General features: G+C 44.8%; 1 protein-coding gene across 9 annotated transcripts in view; it reads right to left on the reverse strand.

Annotated features, from left to right (window-relative positions):
- The window catches only part of Map7d2 (MAP7 domain containing 2), a 102033-nt gene extending 94096 nt beyond the window's left edge, over positions 1-7937 (reverse strand). For 7 of the 9 annotated variants that reach the window (XM_048440712.3, XM_048440711.3, XM_087902511.1 and 4 more), the window contains exon 1: positions 7780-7936. In XM_048440712.3, coding sequence (XP_048296669.3) covers positions 7780-7909 — 130 coding nt within the window. In that variant the 5' untranslated portion in view covers positions 7910-7936. Of the gene's footprint in view, positions 1-7779 lie in introns of all 9 variants that reach the window. The other 2 variants (XM_087902510.1, XM_087902509.1) reach the window with 1 other exon arrangement.
- Positions 7938-10793: the final 2856 nt, after the last annotated feature.

The following is a 10793-nucleotide window of genomic DNA, read 5'->3' on the forward strand; positions in this document are numbered from 1 at the left end:
CACAGAGATCTGCCTGCCTCTGCCTCTCAAGTGCTGGGATTAAAGGTGTGTGCCACCACCGCTGGGCTGATTTTTGTTTAATACAACTGGAAAATGTTAGTTACAAACCTACTGTGTGCACACACACTTGAAGAAAGATAGGCTAATCATCTCCACCTTTTGCACTAGGCGGCACTTACAGAGTCACCTATACTCTGGGGCCAAGATTTGTTCTTAAAATAAAGACCTAGCCAGGCAGTGGTGGCACACACCTTTAATCCCAGCACTCGGGAGGCAGAGGCAGGCGAATCTCTGTGAGTGCGAGGCCAGCTTGATCTACAAGAGCTAGTTTCAGGACAGGCCCCAAAGATACAGAGAAACCCTGTCTCAAAACTCCAAAAAAAAGAAAGAAAGATAAGGACTTAGTAGAAAGACGTCCACAATTAATGATGGCTAATCACCTCTAGGACTTCTGGACAGATATTGACTGCATCATCCTGAAGGTAGTGCTTTGTCTCATGTTTGTCCATGGGTCTATTTCAAAGGTAAGATAACTAGGGCTGGAAAGATGGCTCATGCTTCCATAAGACTAGGGTTAACATCCCCCATAGTGGCAGCTCACAACTGTCTATAACTCTAGTTCTGGGGAATCAAACTCCCTCTACTGGTCACCATAGGTACCAGGTATGCATGTGGTATACATACATGCATATAGGCAAAACACTCATACACATATTTAAAATTTGAGATAATAAACCAGGGGTGGTGCCATATATCTGTAATCATAGTGCTCATGAGGCTAAGACAGGATGACTGGCACAAACTCAAGGCCAACTTGGACTACAGAATGAAATCTAGTCTCAAAAACAAACAAAAAGCTGAGGGCCAGGCATAGGGACACATGCCTTGGAATCCTAGCACTTGGGAAGTTAAGACAGATTAGGAATTCAAGCTCAGCTTTAGCTAATTCAGTGAGTTAAAGGACAGCCTGGGCTACAAAGAGATATATTGTCAGAAAACAAAAACAAACAACAAAAGGGTTTAAAAAAAAAGGTAAAATGGACATGGTTACTCCTGTCTGTAATCCCAGCACTTGGGAAGTTGAGGCAGGAGAAGTGCTTTGAGTTCCAGGCCATCCTGGGCTTACAATGTAAGATCCAAGCCTTTACTGACAAATGAAAAAGTGAGAAAATTGAAGTTCAGCAATATCAAATATTTTATATGAACTGACAAATGGGAGAGAGGGAGGGAGGGAGGGAGGGAGAGGGAGAGAGGGGGAGAGAGAGAGAGAGAGAGAGAGAGAGAGAGAGAGAGAGAGATCGATCTATCATATACCCCAAGATGGTGTGGAGCTCAATCTACTCAGGTATGTTGACAACAGTGGACACTCTAACACTGGCAGAACCACCCCAGGCACAGACAGGAGGAAATCCAGGGCTGGAGAGAGGTGAGAGGTTCAGTCTTTAAGAGTACTTACTGTAGCCTGGTGGTGGTGGTGGCGCACGCCTTTAATCCCAGCATCCGGGAGGCAGAAGCAGGCAGATCTCTGTGAGTCTGAGGCCAGCCTGATCTACAGAGGCCAACCTGGTCTCCAGGACAGCAAGGGTTACATACACACACACACACACACACACACACACCACACACACACACACACACAAATTCTCTCTCACACCAAAGCCTCCAATGCCTTCAGGACAGATGAAAAAGGGAGAGACAGGAGAGGAGAAGCAGAGACTTGGCTGTTTCAGGTGGGTGTTTTTGTTGATGTTGTTGTTTTGCTGTTCTTGTTTTTGCTTGCTTGTTTACTTTGCTTTGTTTTTTTCCCATGAAGGGATGCAAGGGATAAGGAGGGAATATGGAGGAACCAGGATGTGAACAGAATTGGGGTGCATGATGTGAAACCCCCAAAGATTCACTAATGAAGTTTTTTTTAAAAAAAAAATCCTGTCTCAAAAAAGAAAAAAAATGAAGTTCATTAATTCTGTGTGAAAGAACCTAAAGGAAATGAGTATCTGAAGTGAAAAGGGGGGAAGGAGGCATTTTAGGCTGAGAGGAACACAGGACCTATGTGACAATGATGTAGCCTAACATGACAGTGGACAGCAGCTGGTGATTTATGTATTCATTAAAGGTATTTAAGCAGACTGAAACAACAGTTACTATGCTAAGTATACATCACAAGCATTAAGAATAGCATACTGGGTAATTTCGTTCTCAGTAGTAAAATGATTAAAAGAAGGCATCACTGGTGGGTAAGTAAAGCAAGAACAGGATTTCAATAGTTGAAAAACCTGTTGCTTGGGGAACAACCAGAGGTACTACCTTTCAATATCCTATAACACCATCAGGAAAACCATTCAACTATTCACATTCCCCAAATATGCCAATGGGACATTATATGGTCTCAGTTCAAATTATCTCAAACTGCTCTGTATTTTCAGTCCCCAAAGGACTCCATGAATGCTTAGGAACAGGAGTTGATCTCTAAAAATACAAATCATGTCTCATTAGAAATGGACCCCACATAAGAAGTCCTTGGGTGTCCAAGAATTGAGTAGCAGCTAGGATGAACTATCATCACCATCATTTGAGGTTCTGGGGTACTGAAGTTAAGGCTTCATGCATGCTAGGCAACCACTCTACAACTGAACATTATCCCAAAACCCATAATGGATTTAAAATATAATCCAAGAATAAAGATTTAGCTGGGCAGTGGTGACACATGCCTTTAATCCCAGTACTCAGAAGGCAAAGGCAGGAGGATCTCTTGATTTCGAAACCAGTCTGGTCTACAGAGTAAATTCCAGGATATCCAGAGCTACACAGAGAAACCTCATCTTGAACCCGCCCCCCAAAAAGGGAATTAAGATTTATCTGGGGTGGGGAATTTAAAACAGTGTAGAACATAGGCATAATATGCATAAGGTTTGATCCTCACAACCACCACCAAAAAAATGTGGTAGAATATTTGCCTAGCATGCATGAAGCCCTGGGTTTGCTCCCCAGCACTACATGAACCAGGTGTGGTGGCATATGTCTATGACCACATAACCTGGCATGTGGAGGCAGGAGGATTTAAGTTCAAAGTCACCATTCCCTACCTAGAGAGTATGAGGTCAGTCAGGGCAGCATGAGACCATGAGTCATGTCATGAGGCAGCATGAGGGTGCCTCAAAAAAAAAAAAAAAACAATCTGTCAATAATAGAATAAAATTAGTTTCCAACTTAAAAAAAAAGGCTGGTGTGGGGATTAAACATGTACTCATCACCCATCATTAGCCTCAAAAGTATAAAGGTTAGTATCACCTGTAACTGCAGCATACATTAAACATTCTAATTTAGCACACCAACTTTGAAGCACTTAAAGCTATTTAATTCACATGTCTATTACTTTTCATTGTAAATGAATAAACATAGCTTTCTGGTAACCTTATATTTATTTTATTTTTCTAATTAGCTTACAAAGTAATGGGTTTCATTATGGTATTTTCATACAGTTTAGGAGGATGGTGAGATAAAAATATTTTATTTGGGGAGTGGTTCGAAATTAGGGGCTCATATTGCCCTTGCAAAGGACTGGAGCTCAGCTTCAGTGGTATACAATTGCCTTTAACTCCAACTCCAGGAGATCTGATACCCTCTTCTGGCCTCACTTGTGCATAAATCCCTACATATATACATGCTTTCCAGTCCCACCCATTTTTCTGGAAATGTTATTTTATTTTTTTCTTTACAGCTAAATAAAATGCTACTGTGTATATGCACCACATTTTCTTTACTCATCCATGGTTTATGTTCTTATTTTGTTCATTTTTAAGACAAGATCTCACTGGGCAGTGTTGGTGCATACCTTTAATCCCAGGACTCGGGAGGCAAAGGCAGGTGGATCTCTGTGAGTTCAAGGCCAGTCTGGTCTACAGTTAGTTCCAGGACCAATAGGTCTGTTACCCAGAGAAACCCTGTCTCGAAAAACAAAAATGAAAAAGACAGAGTCTCTTTTTTGTTGTTTTCTCTTTGCTTTTTTGTTTGTTAGAGACAAGGTTCTCTGTGTAATGGCCCTGTCTATCCTGGAGCTCACTTTGTAGACCAGGCTGGCCTCAGAGATCCACCTGCCTCTGCTTCCCAAGGTGTGCTTGGTCAACACCCAAAATGATTGTCCTTGAACTACTGACCTCTTGCCTCTACCTCCTAAAGGTTAGGATTACCCAAGCCTAGCTCCATTCTTCTGTTAATGAACATCTAAACTGATTCCACATCCTCCTAGCTATTGTGAATAGAGCAGCAACTAAAAATTCTATTACCTTAAGCATACCAGGCAAGCACTCTACCCACTAAGCTATATTCTCAGCCTTAAAACTAATTTTAGTATCAGTAGCATTCATTAAATGGATCTACAATAAGTATAATTGAGAATACCCCCTCCCAGAAAGCCGTGTGTAGTGCCCTCCCTGTAATCCAAACACTGTGGGGACTGAAGCAGTAGTTACTATCACCAATTTGAGGACATCCTAGGCTACATAGTGAGTTGAAGGACATGGGGAAAGGAGAAATAGAAAGGGAAAAATCCTTCCTTGGGGGGAAGAAGAGTATCAAGTTTTCCCTCACATGTAGAACCTAAATTCAAAAATACCTACGTAAAAGACATGAAAACAGAAGGGGAATATTTTTTTTCCTTTTTGTTCTTTTTGTTTTTTTGGTTTTTTTTTTTCTTTTTGAGACAGGGTTTCTCTGTAGCTTTGGAGCCTGTCCTGGAATCAGCTCTTGTAGACCAGGTTGGCCTCGAACTCACAGAGATCCACCTGCCTCTGCATCCCTAGTGCTGGGATTAAAGACATGTGCCACCACCGTCCAGCTTAGAGTGGGAATATTTCGATGAAAAAAGGTGACCAGTAAGGTGGAAGGGGGACAAGGGAGAGTAATGGAGAACGTGAGCAAACTACAATGGTTTACATACATGAATATGTCATAATGGAACCCGCTACCTTGTACACTAAAAAATACAAGTTAAAAAAAAACTTAAAATGGGACTGGGAAGAAAGTTTAGTCAGTAAAGTACCTGCCATGCAAGCATGAGAACTTAAGCTCAACCCCAGAACCCACGAAGAAAAAGGTCCAATGGTGGAATGTGCTTCTAAGTCTAGCATTGGGAAGGCAGAAAGAGGTGGGTCCTTGGGGCTCCCTAGCCAGTTAGCCAAAACCGTGAGTTCCAGGTCAGAGACTTAGTTTCAAAATAAGATGCAAAGTGCCTGAGGAATGAGACCTAAGTTGGGCCTGTGGACTCCACAAGTACACCCCACATCCACATAATGCGTGTATACACACACACACACACACACACACACACACACAAAGAAAAAAAACAAGCTAGGTGGTGGTGGCGCACACCTTTAATCCCAGTACTGGGGAGGAGGAGCACAGAGGCAGGCGGATCTCTGAGTTCAAGGCCAGCATGGCCTACAGAGTGAGTTCTAGGCCAGGTGGGAAACTCTGTCTTAATAAACGGAAGGAAGGAAGGAAGGAAAACTTTAGTTATCACTGTTGGTGATAGGGAACAGGAACATGAATTCATGCCCAACAATGGACTATATTGCATTGCCTACACATATCTCCATCCCACCCCTACGAAATAAAGTAAAAAAAAATCTATTTTCTTTCACATAGCTATTAAGAATGATCTCTAAATGTTCATTGTAGGCTATATATCTAAAATATAGAATTATCTTAGAAATTCTTTTCTTTGTTGTTTTTTGTTGTTCTTGTATAGCCTTGACTGTCCTCGAACTCACTCTGTAGACCAGGCTGACCTCAAATCCACAGAGATCCACCTGCCTCTGCCTCCTTGAATGCTGGGATTAAAGGCATGCACCACTACCACCACCCTGCTCATTTTAGAAATTCAAAAATAAACTAGTGTCTACACTGTAACAGAGCAATAGAGAGGAAAAACTGTCCTCTTAAATTCCTTCAAGTAGCTCCATATAAATATCAATAATATATATATATATGTATAATTTCTTCAAGTAAAAATCCCAGATAAACTGGATATTTAAACATACAGGCCATTCTCTACTACAAGAAACATCTAAATAAGCCTGGCGATTGTGGCACACGCCTTTAATCCCAGCACTCGCTAGGCAGAGACAGGCAGATCTCTGTGAGTTCGAGGCCAGACTGGTCTAAAAAATGAGTTCCAGGACAGGACCCAAAGCTACAGAGAAACCCTGTCTTGAAAAGCCCCCCCCCCAAAAAAAAGAAAGAAAAGAAAAGAAACATCTAAATAATCTACTATTTCAACTCCCCCCAAATAAAAATGCAAATTCAAAACAGCATCCCCTTTCTAATGTTTTATTGTATGAGGTCCCCTTTGCCAGAGGGAGCTGGCTCTGGTGTGTGGATTCTGGTCAGATATTGCTTGAGTCTCTCAAGAAAAAGAATGAAAATGTAAGTATTTGTTTAACGGATACTTATTAATCACTATCCTATAATGTTTTCATAAGTTGTTCATTTAATAAAAAGCATGATAACAAACGAGAATTAATTTTACCCTTCCTTTCCCTTCTATAAATGATGCGACCGAAGGTCCAATAAGGTACCCCCTTCTATCCCAACGAAAAGCGTGTTTCAAGTGACTAAGGGAACATCTGCAGTCTGGGTGTGGTGACTTGGATGATCTCTTTAGTCCAGACCCACAGAAACCACACAAGACCCAGTCTCAAAACGAAGAAGCAAACACCCCAAATACCACTTCATTTGATGCCTTTCCTCTGCCCCCTCCACCTCATATGAAATACTTATATCTCCACGATGTGATAATGCCCAAAACATACCAAGATTTGTGTGAGTTTTTTGTTTTTGCAATACAGGATAAAAAAGAAAATCAGTTCGCATTATTAACTAAAAAAAAAACAAAAACAAAAAAACATGTCACCAGGAAAATCAGAACGAGATCCTTTTCCTTGCTGCGTATACCTCCGCACCACCTGCAAGCACACAGAAGGTTAGCGCGAGAACCAGGAGACGGGAGATCTGCCTATCACGTTCTTCCGAAATGTCCTCATGATGTCCCCCTCGGGCACACGGGACGAGGACCCGCATCCCCTCACCCCCCCCCCCACGCCACAGCTCTCAGCTGCAGTCTCGTGGGCTTGGATACTCAATCACCAGGCTGTCACGAAAGGAGGGGCTGCCGCGGGCCAGATGCCCCACTAGCGAAGCCACTATCTCAGCGATTTCGGGGCCGGGGCGGCGGCGGGGGGGTGGGGGTGGGGGGAGTCGTCTTCGCGGTGGCCACGGCGTGAACCGCCGCTGCCCCGGTGGGACACGACAGTTTTCCCAACCCTGAGGAAGGTGGGGGGTGGGGATCCGCAAAGCCGGGCCACCTTGGTGGTTGGCTGTGGTTTCCTGGTCTGTGCGCTTTCGCCAGGATGGAGCGTGCGAGCCAGCCAGGGTGCGAGCCAGCCAAACCCTGGACTCCCAACACCTCAGCGGGGGTCCCCCCGCGCCCGCAGGGCTGGCATTCCAGAAACCCCCTCGGGCGCCGACGACACCTCAGGAACAACTGTGAAAAAAGATACTTGCTACGCGTTCTCCCTCCCCCTCCGCAAGCTCGCCCACTCACCCACGCCAAGCCCGAGGGCAGCTCGCCACCCGCTGATAGAGGGACGCGGCCCTGAGGTCCCCGAGTCAGGTTGACCTAGGCCTCGGGAAAGGGCGTCCGGGCGAGGGTGTCACCACCTTGGCCCGCCCCGCCCCCGGGGGTCCTCAGCCCGACCTGGCCGTGCGCTCCCGAGCCCTTACCTGGCGGTCGAGGGGTGGGCTGGGAGGCTCGCCCTGCGCTCGCTTCCGTAGACTTGGCGGGCAGCAGCGAGGTGCCCTTCAGCACCCCTTCAGAGGGAGCTCCAGCTCCGTTCCCACCACTGCGCTCCATCGGGCTGCGCGGGCTGCACAGGCGCACTGTCCGGCCCGCCGCTCTGCACCGGCTCCGCGCGTGTCCGCATGCGCACGCGCCCTCCCTCCCACCTTGCGCGCTGTCCTCGCACTGCCTGGGCTCGCTGCGCCGGACCCTCGCGCACCCGTGTGTGCGTCACCCCTCAGCCCGCGCGCGCGCGCGCGCTCGCGCGGAGGCACGGCACGCGCGATGCGCTCATGGCTTCTCAACCGCCGAGCGACTCTCTTGGTGGTGTGAAATGCGCCGCTGTTCTTACACGAAATGTTTGGGACGGGCACGTGCACTATTCACTGTGATGTTCACCCAAATTGTGTGAGCACGAGTTCTTAATGCTTAGCGTAGATGGTGCGAGTGCGCGCGCACACACCCACACACGCCAAACCGAGCACATTTCTTCTTAGAGTTCACATATATCTTGCACATGCAGTGAGCACACTCGGCTTAAACAAGTTTCCACACATCAGCACACAAATACACTTAAAGCTAATCAGACCTTGCACACTTACTATGTTTGCATACGTGTTCACACCGGATGTCTGCTCGAAACGAGCCCTGAAGCTCTGGATACAGTTCATGGCTGTCTTCCGATAGTCTCCATGTGGGCCAGTGCCACGTGTGCAGATGCCATGGGACCCTAGGATCCAGTATCCTACCACAGTCAGGTTTCGGTTCATTCATTCATTCATTCATTCATTTGCTTGCCATGGGTTCATCCTATAAAATGATGAGTTTCGCTAACCATTTTCATTTATGTCTATCATGTACTTTGTGGGTTGGGGCATGATTGTGAGACAGGGCCTTACACTATATCCCAAGCTGACCTGGAACTTTGTAAACCTGGGCTAGCCTCTAACTCTTGGCCATCTTCCTGCCTCAGTCTCTCTAGTCCTGGAATTACAGGCACAGTTACCATACCCAGCCATATACTGTACTTTGATAATGTTTCCCCTCCCTTTACCCTCTTTTGTTCCCCTGCTCCCTCTTGCCAGACCTTTAACTCTTCCCCAAAAGTGTCCTTTCTAGTTCCATGTCGTGTGTGTGTGTGTGTGTGTAAACATAATTTTAAAATCTAGATTCTGCATATGTTGTATTTGTTTTTGCTTTGAGCAGTCTCATTCCCTGTGTTGTTGTTGTTTTCTTTTTGTTTCGGGTTTTCCCAGACAGGGTTTCTCTGTGTAGCCCTGGCTGTCCTGGAACTAGCTCTGTAGGCCAGACTGGCCTTGAACTCAGAGATTTGTTTGCCTCTGCCTCTCAAGTGAAAGGATTAAAGGTGTGCGCTGCCACCACCCAGTGACAGTCTCGTTCTGTAGCCCAGGCTGGTATGGAACTCACTTTGTAACACTCAATCGTTCACAATCAAGACTGAGGCATCAGCCTCCTGAGTGCTGGAATTAGAAAAATAAAGAACCATGTTGGGCTTATATTTGTTTTTCGTTTGTTTGTTCATTTGTATATTTGTTTTAGGGGTGAAACAAAAAGGATCAGGTAGCCTAGACTGGCCTTGAACTCACTATGTAAGGGAGACTTCAATCCTACTGCTTAAGTCTCCTGAATTGTAGGAATCAGGACTTTCACTACTATGCCTGGCTACATTTTTCCGAGTCTGACTTTGTTCAACGCAATGATCTCTATTTTCATACATTTTCCAGGAAATAACATACATTTTCCTTTTTCATAGCTGAATTAGACTCACATGTGTATATATACCACTTTTCTATCCATTCATTAGTGTATACCCAGTCCAGTTCTATCGGTTATTATGGATGGTGAGCTACAGTAAACAGGATTCAAGTGTCTTTACTTGATTCTGACTTTGATCCTTTGAGTATAGCTGGGTCATACAGTAGTTCTAAGTTTAGTTTTGGGAGAGCCTCATCTTAACTGACATTCTTACATGTGTGAAAGGGATCTCTTTCCCCATATCCTCACCATTTGTTTTTTCTTTCCATCTTTCTTTCTTTCTTTCTTTCTTTCTTTCTTTCTTTCCATCTTTCTTTTTTTCTTTCTTTCTTCCTTTCTTTCTTGTTTTTTGGTTTTCGAGACAGAGTTTCTTTGTGTAACCCTGGCTGTCTGAAACTCACTCTGTAGACCAGGCTGGCCTCAAACTCAATATCCACCTGCCTCTGCCTCCCAAGTGCTGGGATTAAAGGTGTTCTGGATGATAGTCACTCTGACTGGAATGAGATGTAATATCTATGTAATTTTGAGTATCCCCTTCCCCTGTTCACAGGGTCTCATCTAGCACAGTTGACCACGGCCACAGAGTTTGTAGTCACCGGGCGGTGATGGCACATGCCTTTAATCCCAGCACTTGCAGAGGCAGGCAGATCTCTGTGAGTTCAAGGCCAGCCTAGTCTACAAGAGCTAGTTCCAAAACAGACTCCAAACTACAGGAAAAACCCTGTCTTGAAAAAGAAAAAAAATAATAAAACAACAACAACAACAAAAAATCAGGACAAAGTTGTTAAAAAAAAATAGAGTTTGTTGTTAAAGATGACCTTGAACTTCTTATTTTTCTGGGCATGTGAAAAGTAGACTCACTTTTCCCTTTACACATTCTGCAAGATGATTAGCTGGCAAAGATTTCCTCTCTTCCTGTGGGTTTTCTCTGATAATTGTTTCCTTTGCTCTACAGAACTTTGTGATTCAATCCAGCCCGTTTGTCAATTTATGTGTTAGTTCTTTTGTTTTGTTTTGTTTTGTTTTTGTCTCGGGGTCTTGTAGGACTGCCCTAGATGGCACCATTTTTCCCAGGCTGAATTGGGAATCCTCCTGATTTTGCCTTTGAAATTCTGGGTTTGCAGTTGTGAGCCGCCATGTTTGCTTTTGTGCTCATTCTTGGTGCTAAATGCCTTGCCTTGGG

This window comes from Myodes glareolus, chromosome X (genome assembly GCF_982192425.1).
Source record: "Myodes glareolus chromosome X, mMyoGla1.1, whole genome shotgun sequence".
NCBI classification, from domain to species: Eukaryota; Metazoa; Chordata; class Mammalia; order Rodentia; family Cricetidae; genus Myodes; species Myodes glareolus.